The sequence below is a fragment of the Alosa pseudoharengus genome, unplaced genomic scaffold, assembly GCF_046254945.1.
Source record: "Alosa pseudoharengus isolate Yale_2024_CS ecotype anadromous, Long Island Sound unplaced genomic scaffold, YU_APseudo_1.1 YU_APseudo_1.1_scf_3, whole genome shotgun sequence".
NCBI classification, from domain to species: Eukaryota; Metazoa; Chordata; class Actinopteri; order Clupeiformes; family Clupeidae; genus Alosa; species Alosa pseudoharengus.
This window is the reverse complement of record NW_027468718.1, coordinates 34,250,218-34,274,805: the sequence shown is the minus strand read 5'-3', so window position 1 is coordinate 34,274,805 and position 24,588 is coordinate 34,250,218. Positions and strand designations below refer to the sequence as shown.

Below are 24,588 nucleotides of genomic sequence, written 5' to 3'. Positions count from 1 at the left end.
TCTAAAAGGCGAGGCTCGAATTAACAATGTTTGGTCTCCTCATTGCCAATGCACAGGCATCATGGTGGTACTCCTCACATCTGGTGTAGAGTAGAGTTACAGGCATAAAAAAAAGATCAGTCAGAGACTTTGAAATGAGGAGACAGCACTCAAAAAATCCTCCATAGAAATGCATGGGGTTAGTTTGTAGGCTAACTAACGACAAATATCCCACCCCTTCCTCGCCAAAATGTCGACATGTGTATACATTGAGCCAATCATGTGGTGTGATGTGACTACATTGAGCCAATTATGTGCTGTGTTGTGCAGACATCGTGCCAATCATGTGTTGTGAACTCGCCACTGGAGCACACTGGTGTCGTGAAGCCTTGTGCACGCGTATTTCTGCCGAATAGGATGCCCGATGAGTACCCAAAAAGCGTTGCAATATGACTGCCGAGTGGAGGGACTTGCCTAAAAGGACTTTGGAGCAGTCAAACTCAGCTAGCTAGACACAATTGTTCTTGTATAGCTGTCTTTGCACACTTTTTCATTTCGCTTGATATTTTATTAAACTGTGAGTGTGTGAACAGAAAGTATTAAGACATTCTTACCTTTTTTTTCTTTTCCAGGGACCGAACTGAAGAGGGATCGATCCACCATTTTGGAGACAACCGGAGGCAACATTGATAACCCTGACTCAGTTGCGACAGCAGAACCAGCATCTCTACGGCTTAAGGACAACTTCAGCTTGATAGAAAACTTGCAACACTTTAATTGACATATGAACTGATGTTGGATTGGCACCACTTAGCCTACTTGCTGATCGAATAATTTGGTGAATACAATAATAATTGAATTATAATTAAGCTGGTGTTGTAATGTAGAATTATTTTCTCATGCTATGATTTCATACAACATTTGGGTTCTATGGAATTATTTGTTTTCTTATTGGATAGGAGACAGCTATTCCCAAAAGTGGGAATATCCCAGGTCAATAGAATAATCTGGTGTTTTAAGGTTAATTAGTCGGCGGCAGAATTAATGTATTGAATCAACACAGCATTTGTGATCGCAGGGTTGTTACCTTCGCCACTCGGCCTCAGAACCTCGAGGTTACAGCCAAACAAAACACCTGTGATTATATCATTACCCAACACTCCTACTCACACAATTTCAAATTGCTTAACCTCTTTTCAGCCTTGGTAACTGAATACTAAAATTAAACTCAGGTTGATTGTTAGTTATCAGTCTTATCCTGTGGGTCATGTGCACTGCTGTTATTTTCTTATAACTTAAATTTGGACTATAAAGCATAGTTTGGATTGGATTCTGATTAGCAGTCAGTGGTTTAGCTACTCTCCACCAAAGCCTCTCCAAGGTCTTTATGCTCTCTCCTGGTTGACCAATGCCTAACTTGCAACGTGGTTTGTTTGTACACATCACTTGAATTCATGAAACACATTAATTTTACTTCAAATGTTGATAGAAAGAATTGTCAGTGTGATTTATTAATGTGTTCCTTACATGCATTTAAAATAAACGATTCATCAATTCAGTATCTGAATATATTTGATTGCTATTTTTCAACTGGGTCAGAGTTTGTGGAAATTAGAAAATTGTAGTTCTGGATGGTCAACATTAATCTCAGTTTAGCATTATTTTTGTGGGGATGAGTCATCAGGTAGTAAATAAACAGTACAAACCAGTGGTCTATTTTTCTGGCTGGAAGATAGTTTGACTAAAGTTTAAAAAAAAAATAATAATATCTCTGATTATTATTGCATTTGATATAACCTCAGCTAACAATTGGTGTTGGGAAACGGCAACATTGCTAAATGACCATAGGGCCACGTTATGGCCACGTTGCTCAAGTCACCAAATGGCAACGTTACCAAATGACCATAGCACCATGTTGTGGCCACGTTATTTAGACCACTAAATGGCAACGTTGTCAAATGACCATAGGGCCACGTTATGGCCACGTTGCTCAAGTCACCAAATGGCAACGTTACCAAATGACCATAGCGCCACGTTGCGGCCACGTTATTTAGACCACTAAATGGCAACGTTGCCAAATGACCATAGGGCCACGTTATGGCCACGTTGCTCAAGTCACCAAATGGCAACGGTACCAAATGACCAAAGCGCCACGTTGCGGCCACGTTATTTACACCACCAAATGGCAACGTTACCAAATTACCATAGGGCCACGTTAGGGCCACGTTGCTCAAGTCACCAAATGGCCACTTCATAGTGGCAACGTTGTGGCCACGTTGCAGGAAGGTTGCCAGAATGTTAGTTGGCCGTGACCAACTGGCAACTTATAGGCAACGTGGCTGTTTAGTTGTGTGTTAGCTGGGTTGAGTCTCGGCACACCAGACACAAAAGCTGTTTGTCCTCTTCACAGAAGAGCTTGAGTTCTGAACGGTGCTCACTACAGAATGGTTCTTCCTGTCTTCTCCTCTTTGGGAAATCTACACACAGGTTCCTCAGATGCAGGTTAAGAGGAGGCTCATCTTTGGAGGATCTTTTCCTGCAGACTGGACATTCCCTGGATCCATTGGACTCCCAGAATGTTTTCAGACAGGCTTTACAGATGCTGTGAGAACAGGTCAGAAGAACAGGATCCTTGAAGATTTCACAGCACACAGGACAGGACAAATCATCTTCTGAGACCAACATGGAGGCCATTTCCTCTAGTCGTTTTAGTTGTTCTACACTGTTTCTACTTTCACTTTCACTGTTCTGAAAACTTGTGACAGCCTGAATTAGAATCCAGACTGAAATTAATCCCGATATGTCAACATAACTCTCCAACTGAAATGTCCAGTCTTCTTAATTGTTGTATAGGCTACACAAAACACCAACAATTTATAACTTTTTGTTTACAAGAACTATCCTATCCTGTAGGCTAGGCCTACTGCAACTTAACAGCAAAATGATCAGGTTGCTCAGGTTCACTTCCTCATTCAGGAGGGTGGGACTCTTAAGCTTAAGCAGGGGTCTCAAACTACGGCCCGCGACCTAATGTCAAAATAATATGTAATTTGGCCCTTGAGGGTATTTTTAATTGCAATAAACAACAACACTGGTTAAAATAGACGATAGATCCAAGACGGTGACAAATCCCATTTGTATGCTATGCTAACGCTGCACGTTTTCAGGAAATGTTGCATTACACGCGAGAAACATAGACGTGCATTTGTTTGTAATGACGCGGAAGCGATGCAGGCCATAATGTTGCACAAATTGAAGAAGAAATAGGCCGACACCAAATGTTCGAAAAACTTCCACGTGAAGTCTTGGGTAGGCTATGTTATTCACCTATCCTTCACTGTCACTGTCATATCTTGGAGATTATGATTATGATCGACTATGACAGTGATAGTCACGGTGCGTCTGTGAATGGAGGTGCGTTTTTGCTTGTAGGCCTATACGACAGTGTCCACAGTAGTATCTAAGCTGTACCTTATGTCAAAAAAATGATTAATGACCCACCTGTCAAAATTTGATTGATTGATGACACATGCCATAATTTGATTGATGACCGATGTGTCAAAATTGGATTGATGATCCATATGTCAAACCCTGGACGTATTGTTGCTGATTTATGGTGTGCATGTCAAAGTTAATTAATCGTCCGACCATGTTGCAACTAAGTGTCATTCGTATATCAAATGGTTTTGGTCAAAATTGATTAATTGTCTGACCATGTTGCAACTAAGTGTCATTCGTATATCAAATGGTTTTGGTTACCTTTCTCTCACCAGTCAGTGATACCTGGATGTGTCCAACCCTGGACGTTGTCCCCTTCTTATCATTGTGCATTCCACAAACCTGAGGGGGTGTGTGTTTCTTTGTCTTGTCAGGGATAGAGCTATGAAAGGGTCAAATGAGGGTATATTTCATTCATTCAAACCATTTTTTAAATGAACTCTCTTTAAAGAAATCACAGAACAGAAGAAATGTGTACAAAAAGCACAGCACAAACTGAGTGGAAGGAACTAGTCTAAATATAACATGAATCTACCCTTAATCAAATTACTATTACTATGTCATGTTCTACATGGTCCATAGGTTTTTATTTAGTTTTTGAGGGGGTATCAGATATTTTCTTTGTGTTTTTATTATTATTATTATTTCAGTTAACCAAAATATCCTCCACAGCCTTTTTTGTTAATTATAACACCATTTTTTCAGTGGGTTGTGTGACCAAGACTGAGATACACTGGTCACCATCTCCATTGTCTTTGGGGTTCTGACTATATCTAAATGAATTGAAGACAAGGTAGTCAGGGCAAGCCCCTGCAGTTAGTGCTGTTTCAAGGCCATGTAGTCCTGGTCTTAGGCTTCTGACTATTTGTAAATGATTTGAAGAGCTTGCAGGCAGAGCAAGCCACATAATAAGCACTGTTTCTGGAGCCATGGCCCAGGTAGAATTCATCTTGAGGTCATGATAATTCAATGAAATGGTCAAATGTGGCATTTTTTTTAATTCATTCAAACCTATTTTTAAATGAACTCTCTTCACTCTCTTCAAATCACAGAACAGGGGGAAATGTGTACAAAAGCACAGCACAAACTGAGTGGAAGGAACTAGTCTAAATATAATATGATTCAAGCATTTATCAAAATACTATTACTATGTAATGCATGGTCCATAGGTTTTTTATTTACTTTTTTAGGGGAAATCAAATATTGCTTTGTGTGTTTTTTATTTTGGGAGTTGTGTCATGGTGGGGGGTTGTCATGGGAATGTCATGCGTGAGCAATTATGAGCAGTGTTGTTAGGGAGTATAAAAGCGGTGTAAAAGTATGGGTGAAGATAGCAAAGTAAGCATGGCTAGTCTGACAACTCCTGAAAATGCAGGGTCTAGTAGCGAGCGGCTAAGTGGGGGCCCCCTAAGAGAAAAAGCTCTGAAAGCTATAGGCTTTCTCGCATACAGGAACCAGACCCTGTACAACTATGCCTATGCCTATCTGTTGTTGAACTTGCTATCAATTGAGTGTGTCTATTTTTGGAATTGGTCTGAGGGGGGTTTTGTATTATTCATGTGCTCAACAAAGGTGTGTGACTCCTGTGTGTCGGCGTGAGGGTCTGTGTCATGGGTGGGTGTTCTCATGGGATTGTCATGCCTAGACAATTATCAAAGTTTGGGTTTTACTTTATTGGGTTTTTCTTTGAGTCGAAGCGGATCAAAAATGTTTGGATAAAAAAAAAAAAAAAGATGTGTTTGCTGCAACCAGAGAGTTTGTTACAACATGAGTTTAAAAAAAAACAAAAAAAAAGTCAGAAAAGACACAGAAACAAGACAGTGATAAGAATAAAAATGTATCAGACAGCAGTGGAGGGAGAGAGGGTAGGAGCAGGATCAAAGGCCAGGGTGTGTGTGTGTGTGGGTGGGTGTGTGTCTGTGTGGAGACACTGAATTTGACAGATTTGTAGGTTTCAGTGTAATTTTTTGTAAGTTTTATGATAATTTTGAATGATCTTTTACCGTTTTATCATTAATAAATGAAGAGAGGGAGGGGTATACCAAATGAGAAAGTCAATTATATCAACAAAAGAGGCACCAAAGGCAAGTAAATTGAGGGTCTGCCTGTACTGGGTCAGATTATATAATTGTTATATGCAGATTTTTTCATAGTCAGATTGTGTCTCTGATAGGATATCATGAGATAAACTAATAGTAACATTTTATAATAACCAGTCTCTTGCTATTTGGCTGAAAAGTATTGAAAAGCCTTGAAAAGTATTTACTACGGCAAGGTAAAATATACGTTTTTTCCGAGACAAAATAGACAAAGACAAAATTGTCTTAGCCTTGACAAACCACATGAATAGGTCAGGCCTCCTCATTCACTTATTCACTTCCATTATATTGTATGTCACGGAACAAAACAGGGTTCTTCTCAAAGCATAACATAAGACACAATCTTGCATCAAATTCTACTGTTCTCTTAGCATAACTGTATTTATAAAAACCCATGTATTCTGGCAAAAGACTCATGGGAACACCATGAAACGGTGACACCAAAACTTGCCATAAGATCCTTTGCATGCCTGGTTCAGTACTTAGCACACATGATTCAGTACACATGATTCTGTCAGATAAATTCATTGAGGAGGTAAAATATATCAGTTCAACATAATTCCATGGATCACTAACTGCGACAAACCCTGTTTTCCTTTTTTCACAGTAGTAAAAAACAATTAGGTAAATGGAATGCTCAATTGAACTGACTAGACTAGCTGAAGGCCATACGTTGGTGTTTCATTCAAAACTAGACTGTTTTATGTAATGTTACAATAATATGACTTTTCCTTTTTACAGTGATTACACTTTTTCAAAAGGCTACAAACATTGATTTACAAAACACTAAACATCTCCCTACTTCTGTGATGTAGAAATCACATATTTACCAAAATACTTCCAAAATACTACCACCAGAACCCCCAATTGATCAAACACAATGATAAGGTGTAAAGCCACCTAGCTGCATAACTGTCAACTCAATAAGGCCTAAACACAGGGCAACAGTCGAGCCCTAGTCAGCAACAGAAAATGAAGGCAATATAGGACTGAGGAAGAGATAACTGTAGGCACATGTGAAAAAAAGACAAGGACCATATGTATTTATCAGATGAGATTTGAGCAACATTGCTTGTGAAGATTGGGTCGAGCCACGTAACATATGTCAGCTTTTTTGGTTTGTTTGTTTGACCTTTGTGTGTTTTTGTTTGACCCAACTACCAAACACTGCTCTTTTACTCTTAGTATTTCCAGAATTTCTGAATTTCCAGATCAAATTTGGAACTGGATAGATGTATTTGGTGTACTTCACCATGTGAAGGAAAAAAAAAAGTCTGCAATGTACAGGTATGGTCTTATGCGGTATGTTTGGGCAGTATATTCTCTATGTATACGTACTCTAAATTATCCTCTAATCCTTCGCAAAAATATTAGGTTACTATAGCATACCAGTTAGAATACTATTAGGTTACTATAGCATACTGCAGCGGCCTGTAAGGCCAGGGGTGTAAAACGCAGGACGCAAATGCAGACGCCGAGATGGGAAATGGATATACGGTTAGAATGTTAAGATTAGTCAGCAGCACAAAGCGGTAGGTAAATCTCAGTAGTCAGGTTCAATACCAGTAGTCAGGTTCAATACAGATGAAACAGACAAAAATAATAATCAATAAGAATCCAAAAATTCAAGAGTTTTTGAAAAGAGACGTGACACGGAACGACAGGGCTGAAACATTTAGAAAACTAGATGTACCGCAGAGCGGTACAAAATATGACCGCCGCCCAGTCCAGCACATGTTTTCCACAAAAATAAGTCACGCTGAAAGGCATATATGATTCTAACTGTCTCACTGAATTGTATTATGCACACTCAATTCTCACTGGTATCTGCTAGACAACAAGTACCAAAACATGATTAGTTCATAGATTTCACATGCAATATACATTTTATACAACCCCACCCCCATCTTGCCTGTTCATAATTCTGAGAAATTCTTGAATTGTGTGCATGTGTGCGTGTACATGTTTATGTTTATGTGTGTGTGGGTGCTTGTGTGTTTGCCTGTTTATGTGCCTGTGTGTGTGCATGTGCATGCATGCGTATATATGTCTACTGTGTGAGTATGTGTCATACGTAGGATTACTGTGAATGTATGTGTGTGCGTGTGTATCTGTTTATGCACATGTGTGCATATGGAATGGGTTTACATGACCCCTGGAGGCAAACATACGCAAAAATAATTGGTCATCCTAGGCCCTACGGTTCTCAAGATATTCACAGAAAACTGTGTCTGCCCTACCCTCCTTTCGGGGGGTCCAGTCCAGCAGGGGGGATACAGATCAAAACGAGGAGGTAAGGAGGTTCCATGCTATCCATGTGGGGTTACATGCCCACCAAGTTTCGTGTACCCCGGTCTTACAGTGTCCCGGGAATCCTTGACATCATCATGACACCTCCTCATAATAAGTCAGAAAAGACCCAGAAACAAAAGACAACAGGGTGATTGAGTAACTTAGAACAGGATGCAGGACTCAATCAACAGAAAGCCAGGAAGTGCAGTAACAGGCCAAAACTTGGCGTGGACAGAGGGACCTAGTACACATGACCAACACGGTATGACAAGGAACAGGAAACATACTGTAGAGATTCCTCGGATCCTGGACCAGACTGTGACTCATACACTATATCCTAGGGGAAAACATTTTTACATATGTGTAGGACATTGAGTAGCCTACAGTACATTAGTGTGTAACTGGTTCAAACATTATCAGATCATATGATGGCTGGATGGATGGATGTGTTATGACAATGTGATATGTGATATGGTTTTGAAAGATCTGAGGTGTAGTGTTTTTTTTTTAGAAAAAGAAAAGAGAAAACATCAAAATTGAGGGAATTGCCAGCAATTTAATATGTTGCAACTATTGAGGTTTAAACATGGAAAAGTACAGATTTTTTGTAAAATGCTGCGACATTTAGAAATTCAATTAGCAGTACACTTACCGGTAGTTACATTTCTAACCATCTGGTCCTGGATCTTATAAAGTCTCCTTTAGTCAAATCCAGTGTTGGGAGTAATGCGTTGCAAAAGTAATGACATTACTGTAATATATTGCTGTTTGCGGTAACGCGGTAATGTAAGGCATTACAAAAAAAACATTGGGTAATATTTACTCGGTACAAACTTCAGTAACGCGCGTTACAATGCAGTTTAACCCAAAATTAAGCGCTTGTTTTGTTTTGATACATATTCGCAAACACCACGCGAGAACAACAGAGGAGAAAAAATCTGCGCAAAATAGTAGAACGTTATCTCCTGATACTGGTTGAATATGACTGTGGCTGCAGCAGACTCGCAGGCGTACTCTATTTGCGGGATGGACATAAGCCTACTCTCATTATTTTCAGCTTGTCAGAGACAAGGCTATGAAGAACATAATAGTTAGTACACTTTGTGTGCGAAACCGAAAGATCTCTCAGCTCACGAAATAGCACAAGTAAATTAATGAAACATCTAAAGTAGTGCCACGCTAATCTTTTTGATTCTTGATAAAACACAAACCATGCTGTTGTGCATGTCAGCTTTGGGCTGTGAACTTAAATTGAAGAGAATAAAGGGATAGAAATGCAGAAAAAGATTTTGTTTTTTGTTTTTTTTTTAAACGGCGACGAAATTGTGAATTTCCAGAGCGTGTTACAACACACCCAGCAATAAGACTCCTACAGCAAAGATGCCAACATTTCCGGAAAGGTACTGGCTTGATGAAATTCATTCTGGACTCTCTATTCGACCACATAAAGACCTCGGGATACTTCGGTTTGGCTTAAGGGACCCTCTACTCACTACCACGTAAGTGTTATGTTGTTTGGAACTGTAGAAGAGGTATAAAAATAGCGTTTTGTAGGCGAAATTGAAATGCCCTGCTCACTTCCAGGCTACGAGTTGTGTGACTGAAAACGGTACAATCGAACTTTCTCAAAACACATCCGAATGACATGATTTTGATGTCAACTCAACGAATGTACCCCCAATCATCCGTAAATCGATCTAAAGTGCATTTTACTCCGGATAATTCCTTTAAGCCTAGCTCAGTCATTATGCTATACCACATCTCCCTCCATTGGAAGAGCAAGCTGCATTGAGCGTAATAAACTGCATTTAGAATGGCAAATCCATATTTCTAGATATTTTGGTGAAAGTAACTTAAAAGTAATGCAATAGTAGTGTAATGCCTTACAATTCAGAGACAGTAATATTATAATGTAACAAATTACTTTGAAATGACAGTAATAAGTAATGCATAGTACATTACGATTTTGAAGTAACTTGCCCAACACTGGTCAAATCCCAATAAATGTTCAATCATCAAGTTTGTAAGGTGATATTTCCAACTTTTCTTCTTCACTCATCTCTTTTGTCAGCTCATTTATTGTCTTTAGTAGTTTCATCTCTAACTGTTTCTTTCTTCTCATTAGGCTATTGGTCATGGATATTGCATATTGTTTATTATTGCTTTTTTCCTTTACATAGTCTTAACCTCATTTTAAAGTCATTTTCATCTGTAAGTCGCTTTGGATACAATCGTCTGCTAAATCCATAATTGTTCTTTTGGTGGCATTATAAGGGCAAAATATCTGGTCATATCCTTAACAAAAACAAACTTTTTTTGAAAGTAAAATGCATCGTTCAGCGGTCAAAGTGTATGAGTAGATGCTTACTTTATTCTGAGGAGGAGTTCAAGGGTGGCTAAAGTATAAAAAAGACAGGATCCCTCACCTTTTAATTAAAAAGGTCTGTTTCTAACTCCTCCTTTTCCTACTCTGCTCTTAAGAAATACAATGCAGGAAAACCAACGTGATTCAGTACCCAGGTAAAAAAAAAAACTATTAAAAGTATACTTTTTGAAAGTATACTAAGTACAGTTTGTACTTTTTTCGTCAAATCCAAGTGTAATGAAGTGTATTGAATTATGTATTAAGTTCAACTTAATACCAACTTGACTATACTTTGAGTGTAATTAGTGTGCTAAAATGGAACAACTTTTTTCAAACTTAAAGTGTTCTTAAGTACATTATACAAAAAGAGATTTTATGAGCATTGGAAACACAGTCGCAGTACAATTTTGTAACATCCCAAGTGTATTGGAAATGTACTTAAAAGGCATTACAGTATAACTAATAATAGTGTAGTAGTGTACTTTGAATACACTCTTATCCTCATTTCTATTCATTTGGCATGCTTCTGTAATATTTTAAATTAACTTCAAATGTACTTCCTGACTACAATAAGTGCCTTGAAAGTTTGCAGTTATGTTAATAAAAGTATAGTCTTAAGATACTTTAAGCATTATAAAGGCATGCAATTTAAGTATAATATTAGTGTGATTTAAAATTGTACTATTAGTACTCTCCTACCTATTCTGTTACATGACAAATTACACTTTGATTATGAGAAAAACATTTTATTGACATGAATGAAAACAAAACATAATATTCATCCATAACAAAAGTAAAATTTTTTTCTGAAAGTTATGGATCTCTTGAGCATATCTTTTCAAGTTAGAGTCGTAACGCGATAAAACATGCATTTGGGCGTATTATATTATTTCACACACGTAGATATTAAATGTGTGCGCGCAAATTCTCTCTGCGCGTGCACACTCAGAGGAAACTGCTCCCCAAGCATGGAAGAAAATGCTGCGAGCGAGGAGGAATCTGACCAGCGCTCCAAACAGCCACTCGAAAAATCTATGCATGTGAAATAATATAATACGCCCAAATGCATGTTTTATCGCGTTACCACTCTAACTTGAAAAGATATGCTCAAGAGATCCATAACTTTCAGAAATTTTTTTTACTTTTGTTATGGATGAATATTATGTTTTGTTTTCATTCATGTCAATAAAATGTTTTTCTTATAATCAAAGTGTAATTTGTCATGTAACAGAATAGGTAGGAGAGTACTAAAAGTACAAGTTTAAATCACACTAATATTATACTTAAATTGCATGCCTTTATAATGCTTAAAGTATCTTAAGACTATACTTTTATTAACATAACTGCAAACTTTCAAGGCACTTATTGTAGTCAGGAAGTACATTTGAAGTTAATTTAAAATATTACAGAAGCATGCCAAATGAATAGAAATGAGGATAAGAGTGTATTCAAAGTACACTACTACACTATTATTAGTTATACTGTAATGCCTTTTAAGTACATTTCCAATACACTTGGGATGTTACAAAATTGTACTGCGACTGTGTTTCCAATGCTCATAAAATCTCTTTTTGTATAATGTACTTAAGAACACTTAAAGTTTGAAAAAAGTTGTTCCATTTTAGCACACTAATTACACTCAAAGTATAGTCAAGTTGGTATTAAGTTGAACTTAATACATAATTCAATACACTTCATTACACTTGGATGTGACGAAAAAAGTACAAACTGTACTTAGTACACTTTCAAAAAGTATACTTTTAATAGTTTTTTTTTTTACCTGGGTACTGAATCACGTTGGTTTTCCTGCATTGTATTTCTTAAGAGCAGAGTAGGAAAAGGAGGAGTTAGAAACAGACCTTTTTAATTAAAAGGTGAGGGATCCTGTCTTTTTTATATTTTAGCCACCCTTGAACTCCTCCTCAGAATAAAGTAAGCATCTACTCATACACTTTGACCGCTGAACGATGCATTTTACTTTCAAAAAAAAGTTTGTTTTTGTTAAGGATATGACCAGATATTTTGCCCTTATAATGCCACCAAAAGAACAATTATGGATTTAGCAGACGATTGTATCCAAAGCGACTTACAGATGAAAATGACTTTAAAATGAGGTTAAGACTATGTAAAGGAAAAAAGCAATAATAAACAATATGCAATATCCATGACCAATAGCCTAATGAGAAGAAAGAAACAGTTAAAGATTAAACTACTAAAGACAATAAATGAGCTGACAAAAGAGATGAGTGAAGAAGAAAAGTTGGAAATATCACCTTACAAACTTGATGATTGAACATTTATTGGGATTTGACTGAAGGAGACTTTATAAGATCCAGGACCAGATGGTTAGAAATGTAACTACCGGTAAGTGTACTGCTAATTGAATTTCTAAATGTCGCAGCATTTTACAAAAAATCTGTACTTTTCCATGTTTAAACCTCAATAGTTGCAACATATTAAATTGCTGGCAATTCCCTCAATTTTGATGTTTTCTCTTTTCTTTTTCTAAAAAGAAAACTCTACACCTCAGATCTTTCAAAACCATATCACATATCACATTGTCATAACACATCCATCCATCCAGCCATCATATGATCTGATAATGTTTGAACCAGTTACACACTAATGTACTGTAGGCTACTCAATGTCCTACACATATGTAAAAATGTTTTCCCCTAGGATATAGTGTATGAGTCACAGTCTGGTCCAGGATCCGAGGAATCTCTACAGTATGTTTCCTGTTCCTTGTCATACCGTGTTGGTCATGTGTACTAGGTCCCTCTGTCCACGCCAAGTTTTGGCCTGTTACTGCACTTCCTGGCTTTCTGTTGATTGAGTAGTCCTGCATCCTGTTCTAAGTTACTCAATCACCCTGTTGTCTTTTGTTTCTGGGTCTTTTCTGACTTATTATGAGGAGGTGTCATGATGATGTCAAGGATTCCCGGGACACTGTAAGACCGGGGTACACGAAACTTGGTGGGCATGTAACCCCACATGGATAGCATGGAACCTCCTTACCTCCTCGTTTTGATCTGTAGCCCCCCTGCTGGACTGGACCCCCCGAAAGGAGGGTAGGGCAGACACAGTTTTCTGTGAATATCTTGAGAACCCTAGGGCCTAGGATGACCAATTATTTTTGCGTATGTTTGCCTCCAGGGGTCATGTAAACCCATTCCATATGCACACATGTGCATAAACAGATACACACGCACACACATACATTCACAGTAATCCTACGTATGACACATACTCACACAGTAGACATATATACGCATGCATGCACATGCACACACACAGGCACATAAACAGGCAAACACACAAGCACATGCACATGCACGCACACACAAGCACCCACACACACATAAACATAAACATGTACACGCACACATGCACACAATTCAAGAATTTCTCAGAATTATGAACAGGCAAGATGGGGGTGGGGTTGTATAAAATGTATATTGCATGTGAAATCTATGAACTAATCATGTTTTGGTACTTGTTGTCTAGCAGATACCAGTGAGAATTGAGTGTGCATAATACAATTCAGTGAGACAGTTAGAATCATATATGCCTTTCAGCGTGACTTATTTTTGTGGAAAACATGTGCTGGACTGGGCGGCGGTCATATTTTGTACCGCTCTGCGGTACATCTAGTGTTCTAAATGTTTCAGCCCTGTCGTTCCGTGTCACGTCTCTTTTCAAAAACTCTTGAATTTTTGGATTCTTATTGATTATTATTTTTGTCTGTTTCATCTGTATTGAACCTGACTACTGGTATTGAACCTGACTACTGAGATTTACCTACCGCTTTGTGCTGCTGACTAATCTTAACATTCTAACCGTATATCCATTTCCCATCTCGGCGTCTGCATTTGCGTCCTGCGTTTTACACCCCTGGCCTTACAGGCCGCTGCAGTATGCTATAGTAACCTAATAGTATTCTAACTGGTATGCTATAGTAACCTAATATTTTTGCGAAGGATTAGAGGATAATTTAGAGTACGTATACATAGAGAATATACTGCCCAAACATACCGCATAAGACCATACCTGTACATTGCAGACTTTTTTTTTTCCTTCACATGGTGAAGTACACCAAATACATCTATCCAGTTCCAAATTTGATCTGGAAATTCAGAAATTCTGGAAATACTAAGAGTAAAAGAGCAGTGTTTGGTAGTTGGGTCAAACAAAAACACACAAAGGTCAAACAAACAAACCAAAAAAGCTGACATATGTTACGTGGCTCGACCCAATCTTCACAAGCAATGTTGCTCAAATCTCATCTGATAAATACATATGGTCCTTGTCTTTCTTCACATGTGCCTACAGTTATCTCTTCCTCAGTCCTATATTGCCTTCATTTTCTGTTGCTGACTAGGGCTCGACTGTTGCCCTGTGTTTAGGCCTTGTTGAGTTGACAGTTATGCAGCTAGGTGGCTTTACACCTTATCATTGTGTTTGATCAATTGGGGGTTCTGGTGGTAGTATTTTGGAAGTATTTTGGTAAATATGTGATTTCTACATCACAGAAGTAGGGAGATGTTTAGTGTTTTGTAAATCAATGTTTGTAGCCTTTTGAAAAAGTGTAATCACTGTAAAAAGGAAAAGTCATATTATTGTAACATTACATAAAACAGTCTAGTTTTGAATGAAACACCAACGTATGGCCTTCAGCTAGTCTAGTCAGTTCAATTGAGCATTCCATTTACCTAATTGTTTTTTACTACTGTGAAAAAAGGAAAACAGGGTTTGTCGCAGTTAGTGATCCATGGAATTATGTTGAACTGATATATTTTACCTCTTCAATGAATTTATCTGACAGAATCATGTGTACTGAATCATGTGTGCTAAGTACTGAACCAGGCATGCAAAGGATCTTATGGCAAGTTTTGGTGTCACCGTTTCATGGTGTTCCCATGAGTCTTTTGCCAGAATACATGGGTTTTTATAAATACAGTTATGCTAAGAGAACAGTAGAATTTGATGCAAGATTGTGTCTTATGTTATGCTTTGAGAAGAACCCTGTTTTGTTCCGTGACATACAATATAATGGAAGTGAATAAGTGAATGAGGAGGCCTGACCTATTCATGTGGTTTGTCAAGGCTAAGACAATTTTGTCTTTGTCTATTTTGTCTCGGAAAAAACGTATATTTTACCTTGCCGTAGTAAATACTTTTCAAGGCTTTTCAATACTTTTCAGCCAAATAGCAAGAGACTGGTTATTATAAAATGTTACTATTAGTTTATCTCATGATATCCTATCAGAGACACAATCTGACTATGAAAAAATCTGCATATAACAATTATATAATCTGACCCAGTACAGGCAGACCCTCAATTTACTTGCCTTTGGTGCCTCTTTTGTTGATATAATTGACTTTCTCATTTGGTATACCCCTCCCTCTCTTCATTTATTAATGATAAAACGGTAAAAGATCATTCAAAATTATCATAAAACTTACAAAAAATTACACTGAAACCTACAAATCTGTCAAATTCAGTGTCTCCACACAGACACACACCCACCCACACACACACACACCCTGGCCTTTGATCCTGCTCCTACCCTCTCTCCCTCCACTGCTGTCTGATACATTTTTATTCTTATCACTGTCTTGTTTCTGTGTCTTTTCTGACTTTTTTTTTGTTTTTTTTTAAACTCATGTTGTAACAAACTCTCTGGTTGCAGCAAACACATCTTTTTTTTTTTTTTTATCCAAACATTTTTGATCCGCTTCGACTCAAAGAAAAACCCAATAAAGTAAAACCCAAACTTTGATAATTGTCTAGGCATGACAATCCCATGAGAACACCCACCCATGACACAGACCCTCACGCCGACACACAGGAGTCACACACCTTTGTTGAGCACATGAATAATACAAAACCCCCCTCAGACCAATTCCAAAAATAGACACACTCAATTGATAGCAAGTTCAACAACAGATAGGCATAGGCATAGTTGTACAGGGTCTGGTTCCTGTATGCGAGAAAGCCTATAGCTTTCAGAGCTTTTTCTCTTAGGGGGCCCCCACTTAGCCGCTCGCTACTAGACCCTGCATTTTCAGGAGTTGTCAGACTAGCCATGCTTACTTTGCTATCTTCACCCATACTTTTACACCGCTTTTATACTCCCTAACAACACCGCTCATAATTGCTCACGCATGACATTCCCATGACAACCCCCCACCATGACACAACTCCCAAAATAAAAAACACACAAAGCAATATTTGATTTCCCCTAAAAAAGTAAATAAAAAACCTATGGACCATGCATTACATAGTAATAGTATTTTGATAAATGCTTGAATCATATTATATTTAGACTAGTTCCTTCCACTCAGTTTGTGCTGTGCTTTTGTACACATTTCCCCCTGTTCTGTGATTTGTTTAAAGAGAGTTCATTTAAAAATAGGTTTGAATGAATTAAAAAAATGCCACATTTGACCATTTCATTGAATTATCATGACCTCAAGATGAATTCTACCTGGGCCATGGCTCCAGAAACAGTGCTTATTATGTGGCTTGCTCTGCCTGCAAGCTCTTCAAATCATTTACAAATAGTCAGAAGCCTAAGACAATGGAGATGGTGAACAGGTGTGTGAACACCACACACACCAGGACTACATGGCCTTGAAACAGCACTAACTGCAGGGGCTTGCCCTGACTACCTTGTCTTCAATTCATTTAGATATAGTCAGAACCCCAAAGACAATGGAGATGGTGACCAGTGTATCTCAGTCTTGGTCACACAACCCACTGAAAAAATGGTGTTATAATTAACAAAAAAGGCTGTGGAGGATATTTTGGTTAACTGAAATAATAATAATAATAAAAACACAAAGAAAATATCTGATACCCCCTCAAAAACTAAATAAAAACCTATGGACCATGTAGAACATGACATAGTAATAGTAATTTGATTAAGGGTAGATTCATGTTATATTTAGACTAGTTCCTTCCACTCAGTTTGTGCTGTGCTTTTTGTACACATTTCTTCTGTTCTGTGATTTCTTTAAAGAGAGTTAATTTAAAAAATGGTTTGAATGAATGAAATATACCCTCATTTGACCCTTTCATAGCTCTATCCCTGACAAGACAAAGAAACACACACACCCTCAGGTTTGTGGAATGCACAATGATAAGAAGGGGACAACGTCCAGGGTTGGACACATCCAGGTATCACTGACTGGTGAGAGAAAGGTAACCAAAACCATTTGATATACGAATGACACTTAGTTGCAACATGGTCAGACAATTAATCAATTTTGACCAAAACCATTTGATATACGAATGACACTTAGTTACAACATGGTCGGACGATTAATTAACTTTGACATGCACACCATAAATCAGCAACAATACGTCCAGGGTTTGACATATGGATCATCAATCCAATTTTGACACATCGGTCATCAATCAAATTATGGCATGTGTCATCAATCAATCAAATTTTGACAGGTGGGTCATTAATCATTTTTTTGACATAAGGTACAGCTTAGATACTACTGTCCACTAAGCATGCCATGCAGGGGCGGAGTGGCAATCGGGACAGTGGGCCGGCCGAGATGCGGGCCGGCCCATAGAACTTTTAACGTGGCCGTAAATTGTATGAGAACTATATAGAGAATTCTCCGCGAAAATCTCCGAGATGTAGGACTTCATTGTTCAAAGAAGTCCAGGGCAGTTCCAGCGTTATGGATGTCACAATTGGACTCATATTGGAAAACAAAATGCCTTAGAGTGGGGGCAAAATTAGTATCAGTGAATTAATTTGCATAACTTTTAATGTAACCTCTGTCCTCTGAATACTGAGAAATCTTCAAATTTCATATAATCAATTTCATCTTAAGAATACAAGGCATTTTATCAGCATTATGGATGTGACATGAAATGGACACACTTTTGTGAGAGATTACAGGTTTTCTACAAACTCTGTGAATTTTGAAGGAAACTGCCGAAACTATGATATATGTAGCATGAAGGAGACTTGAATGAACACAAAAAGTGTGTTTTTGAAACTATGCGTCATTTTCGTAATGCATTATGTAGGAAAAACTGGCGTTATGGATGTGACGGTTTCACGTTATGGATGTGACGTGTCTGAACCAGTCCTCGACAAACTACATAAAACACATAATGAAGTAGTGAATTTTGAAATGAAACAATTGAAATAGTAATCATGAAAAACTAGCGATGAATTTATTGCTTCCTCAGTGCCCACTAAGATCCACAGGAAGAATCAGGACAACAAGTCATTTAAAATATAATATATATATATATTAGGGGTGTAAAGATTAACCGATACGTATCGGTATCCGTTTTTAACGTGTAAGATACGGCTACATCGATACGTGAAGCCCCGTATCGGAAAAAAACTGAAATGAACCGGTCGTTATATCGATTTACTTGTTATGAATCGTTGCACAACCTTTTCTGTTCGCTCAGACTCATTTACGTTCCAAGCAGCGCGTTCATCCCACTTCCGGTTTTGAAACTATACGTGGCACGAATTGTGGGTAATGCAGTTCGTTTTTGGTTACATTCATTGCCCAAAGTTGTCAAATGACCTCATTACCCATACATCTATTGCAACTTAACCATGTGACAACTTGCACTCGGTCGGCTTTTGTTTTTCGAAATCCAGCGCGAAATTAAGCATTCCTAAACAGCAACGATAGTCTGTAGAGTAGCCTTACTTTGATGAAGGGATTTCCTTAATGTTAAATAATAATTTGGCCCTTGCTGCTAAAACGATGCATAAATTATTAGCCAATGATTTTGTTCATATTCACTCTTTTTAGTTTTTTTATTTTAGGTTTCTGCATTAGGTCTACTGTTGGAACAAAATAAGCCCAGAGAGTTCATTGATTTGTAGGCCTATTTTATTCTTGTAGGGTAGGCTAGGCCTATATGAGAAAAGGCCAAGAGTGTCTTAAGCAGTGTTTTATTTTATGTCGGTATTGTCTTACCTCAACAAGGCTACAGCTCCATGAAAACAATCAGATACTATAAAATCTATAAAGTCTATAAAAATGTATTTTTATGTTGTATTTGGCTGCTGTGCTTGACTGAAATGTAGACTATTCTTTTTTCATTTCAATACAGTATATGAAACAAACCTCAGTTTAGATAATCATATTCACACATTTTGTTGCCTAATTGACAACCATGACCATGATAATTGATAATATAAAATGAATGTGCACCTTGAGCAAATTATAAAAAATCTTTCAGAATGCTTTCCATTCTTGAACTGCATCGAATTGCATCGAATCGCATCGCATCGAATCGTACTGAATCGTTTTTTATAAACATCTTTTCTTGTATCGAATCGTGCCCATGTATCTAGATGCGAATCGTATTGTCTTTTACATGAGAGATTCACACCCCTAATATATATATATATATATATATTTTTTTTTTTTACCGTCATCAATTTTGGTCAGTGATTCCAGGGTTACTGATTCACCAGGGAACATGAAACTTGGTGGCCACTCCCCTAAATAACTAGCCCTACCTGAACCACCCAAGATGACAAAATATTTATGGTATGTTAGTCTCAAGAGCCCACATCAACCTAACCCATACCCACTCATTTGTGATTTGCACACATGAAGTACATGCACGCGCGCACCTGCACACCAGTGGAGGCTCCTTCATTGAGGAAAGGGAGGAACACCCTCCCTGAAATTTCAGAGAAAAATAAAAAATATATAAAGTGAATTACTAATCTGATAAATTACTGTTAATATTACTATTTTTAACACTTTGAATGAACAAAATCGTTCCCCTAGGTCAAAATGCCAACAGCACCCCCTCTTTGAAGTCCATTATAAACGGCTCTGACCCCAGCGGCTCGTGAATCACGTCGTTTTCAATGGCCAAGGGAGGAAGCTCCTCCGTACAGTAATTTTCAATTGCGATAGGGGGTGCTGTTTTTAGCGGCAACGGTGCAAGAACGTTATATGCAGTCATACAGCTAAGAATCTTGTGTTGAACGGAAAGCTTGTTTTTTGCTCGTGAAATAAACAGTACAATGGAATCAGAGGACAATATCCATCTTTTATACATTCAAATACAGTGCGAAAGTTAGGATCAAAGCAGGAAGACCAGTTCCAAAAATTCCTATTCCAAAAAGAAATGGTAAGGCTAGTTTAGGCTTCTGAATGCTACATAGTATGACAAATGGCTAACTGGTAACGTTAGCACAGAAAACAATCAGCTATAGCCTCTATAGCCTGCTGCTGTCCTGTCACAAACGTGGACAGTTCATTTGGTGATAGGTTAAAACATTTTTGGATAGTTATGCGTTGCTATAATCATCCAAGTTATGCCTTAACTAAACAATTGTTAAATAATGTTCTTGTTGTTAATATGTTATTGTTACTAACTGTATCTTTGGATGGTAACATTGTTAATGAATGTTTCAGACCATGATGCATTCCTGTAATGACGTCTTCAGTAACATTTGCCTTTTGAGTATAAATTCTCACTTAGCTTAACCTGTCTTTAAATTATAGCGATTTGGCTTTAAAAACAATAGCATGTTACAAATAACCACATTTAAGGTCTATTTTATTATAATCTACATTTATTTACATTTACATTTATTAATTTAGCACTATTATCCAAAGTGACTTATTGCACAACATTGCCAGTTAAAATGCTACATAGTACTGCTGCTATAAATGTGTCGGGGTAGGTGGCCTACATCTATTCACATATTGCCACTAACACCAATCAAGCGGACATTCCTTCCTCCGTTATTTTTTTAACCACCGGCCGCCACTGCTGCACACACGCACACACACATAATCCAGTTACTGTACAACAACAGTATGACACTTACAGGAAGATAATCGCTCAGATTTTCAATATTAGGCCACTTGAAAATAGGCTATGGATAGGCTAATCACTGGAGGTATTTTAATATTATGTTTGTTTTGCTAATAGTTAGGCAAGGCCTCCTTGTGGTTTTGATCAACCTGATAATCTTTGAAATGTCAATTATAGGCCTAAACACTAAGGTGAAATGCGTTGAAACTGACATGCCACTGGAACAGACGTTTTATCGGCTTTGAGGTATAACAAAGTCTCCAGTCTTGTAAATTCACATTATGTAACATCCATAATGTCACATCCATAACGCACCATTGAAGGTTTTAAAAGTAAGAAAGGGGCACAATTTGGTCATCACACTTTACATTGATATAAATCAGCTTTGCACAGACACTATGGACATTGTCGCATCAACACTGTATGTGTAGCATAAACTTTTCCTATAAAACGTTATGGATGTGACATGGCCATGGAACTTGCTGACTTAAAAACAAAAGCCTTACAAATGTAAGGAGTTGTGCTCTTAAAGGCAAGCTGAGCATAGACATTACTCTTCCCTTGCCAATCTGAAATTTGTCAAATGACACAATTTGTTTGAACCTTGGGTCCATTTATCCACTTTTTAAATATGTATAATATTACCATGTGAAAAATGTTGTTTCTGTATGGTTGCACACCATATTTATGACGTAAAAAGAGTGTAATTCTCCATCAAATTCAATCAGATCAGTTATAAACAATAAAATATAGACCTAAATGAAGATTTTAACAACAGTTCTATTTGCGTATGCACAACTTTTTTTTCCCATGTTAAGGATGACCTTTGCATGGAATTGCCCTCCAACCAACATTAATCCACTCGCTCACTTTCTATATGTCATTCATGGTTACCTGCACACTCATCTCTCCCATGCTGATTTTTGTGAAGGCTAGCCTTAATTTTTTATCTTAATTCATTTTTGTCTTATTCAGGCGTTACAGAACTTTCATGGTCACAAATAATAATAAAAAAATTACAATTTAATTTGTTTGTTTTCTCTTAAAGGACAGGTTCGGTATTTTACACTTAAAGCCCTGTTTTAGTTTATGATTAAATAGAACATTTAAGATTGAAATTTGGACACATGCTGCCCTGAGAATTTTCGGTTTCTGTGGTAGCGCCCCCCCCTCCTCCAGAACGATGCATAGGTGCACTGGAACAATCCTTCCTAAAACACATTAAATTTCAGTGTTTCACACAGAATTGGATTCAATTTGTGGCGGTAGCTGACTTGGACAGCTGACTTGGGGGGGGGCCTGTCACAGACGTTCGTGAGGGAACCCTTGCAAATTGCAATTGTAACACAGTTTAAAGGCTGCTGATGTGTGGATGCAATTCATAATGTTTTCTAAATAGTTAAAATAAAGGTTCGTACTTCTCCTTGGGACAAGCACTTTTGAATTTTGGAAAACACTTTTCCACTTCCATTTACATCGGGATTTTGCAAACATTCAGAGTCAATAAAATGAGCCCTTCAACGAATTGACAAGCAGCTGTAAGTAGGCTAAGCATGCTAAATTCGACATCCAAACAGTAGCCTATTCTAACGTTAGCTTTGAGATACTGCTTGATTGCATAACTTAACTTAGTTTAGTCTCTTCAATGTAGCCTACTATGCTGTGATAAGACCTTAGAGTTAACTTCAATGCAACAGTTTGCGTAGCATGGTCACGATAAGCAGATTTAATAGCAATTTAGCCAGACGTCTTCTATGCAATGCTTCTATGTGGCAACAACAATCCTTCAACAATCGTGAATATTTTGTTAAATGCACATGCAGAGGAGTGGCAGCGGGCTACGAGAGAGAGCGAGGCGGGGCAAGGAAAGGCTGCGTGCGTAAAAAGCGCAGCTCAATGGCAATGCAAGGATTTGATCTTATATTTAATTTAAATTAAATTACATTAAATTAAACATAAAATATTTGTATGTGACGGCCGATTTTTATTGTGTGGCGCCCCGCCACAGATTAGTTAATGTATGGGAAACACTGAACTTTCGTTTACAAAGACGTGAAACTCACCGAGTGGTCAGGGGTGTTCGCTGATATGCTCACACAAAAATCGCTGCAAAAGATGCTTTCCAACAGGTGTTTACCATGCGTTGTAAAACTGTGGAGCTATTTTTCCAAACGCCTCACACCCGTGCATTCTTCCGTTGAGAGCTTGAATAATAGACACTCCAGCCCAGTTGGTGGCGATAATGCACCTTACACCGTTTTGCCAATTACAAGCAAACCACTGGCATTTCATTGAATACACAGAAGAAGCAGAATATCGCTGTCTTGAAGTATTTTGCAACAGACAGCTAAAAATGAGGCGATTTTGTGCAGTTCCGAATTGCGGGAAAATTCGTAGCAAAAAAAAGTTGTCACAGACTTCCTTTCAACGATCCAGAAAGGCTAAAGTTGTGGCTGGAATTTCTGGGGTTGGATGTGAGCACACCTGTTGAGAATCTGCAGAAAGCTGCATTTTACTGAACTTCGCTGGAGGTCGAAAGAAATCGCCCAAAAAGCTCTTTCGCCTGAGAAATACAGCGGTTCCCACATTACCTCCTGGGACGACAGAGTTGGAAGAACTTGGGGTAAGAACTTATTTGTTATGTCCATAACCTGTCATGTTCACATCATAAGCCTAACACTAACCCTAGCCTACATGAATAATTTGGCTACATGATTTTGTACGTTTACTATTTTTTTGGCTGTGGAACTTTCATGATGAAAACGCAATGATTCATGTAGGCTATCATTCACATCGTGCAAGTTCCAAGACATTTTAGCATTAGCCATGGTTGGACGCGACAATAATTTGGATAGCGTAGTAGCCTACGATACCGCGACTGCATAAGACTACAGAAAGAATACAAACAACCCCATATCCGTTTCCGGCAGCGGAGTAATACCTCACAGCACATCCAATACAAGTCAATGGAGTTGGACAAAAACTAAGATAAAACCTGTTGGAAAGAATCTTTTGCAGCGATTTTTGTGTGAGCATATCAGTGAACACCCCTGACCACTCGGTGAGTTTCACGTCTTTGTAAACGAAAGTTTAATGCGTTTTAGGAAGGATTGTTCCAGTGCACCTATGCAGCGTTCTGGAGGAGGGGGGGCGCTACCACAGAAACTGAAAATTCTCAGGACAGCAGTATGTGTCCAAATTTCAATCTTAAACGTTCTATTTAATCATAAACTATCTGAAAACAGGGCTTTAAGTGTAAAATACCGAACTTGTCCTTTAAATGAACGCAGGCCTAGGCTAGAATGGAGCAATGCCTCCTGGGAATGGGAAATGTGTTTCTGGTTTATCCAATGAACCGATTGCAGGTCAAGTCTATTTACAGAAATGTAAGGGGATAAATGAGCGGCCCCTGGTCTAATGGCATGACCCTACAAGCGATCAAGTTCGAGGAAAACTCTTACTGTCTACAGTATGGGAAAACTACAGAATTTTCCCGGTGGATTTTAGTGCCC

General features: G+C 38.1%; 1 protein-coding gene across 2 annotated transcripts in view; it reads right to left on the bottom strand.

Annotated features, from left to right (window-relative positions):
* The window catches only part of LOC143100705 (nuclear factor 7, brain-like), a 39,832-nt gene extending 36,809 nt beyond the window's left edge, over positions 1 to 3,023 (bottom strand). Inside the window, exon 1 of one of the 2 annotated variants that reach the window (XM_076264116.1) lies at positions 2,345 to 3,023. In XM_076264116.1, coding sequence (XP_076120231.1) covers positions 2,345 to 2,673 — 329 coding nt within the window. In that variant the 5' untranslated portion in view covers positions 2,674 to 3,023. The remainder of the gene's footprint in view (positions 1 to 2,344) is intronic. The other variant, XM_076264115.1, reaches the window with a different exon arrangement.
* Positions 3,024 to 24,588: the final 21,565 nt, after the last annotated feature.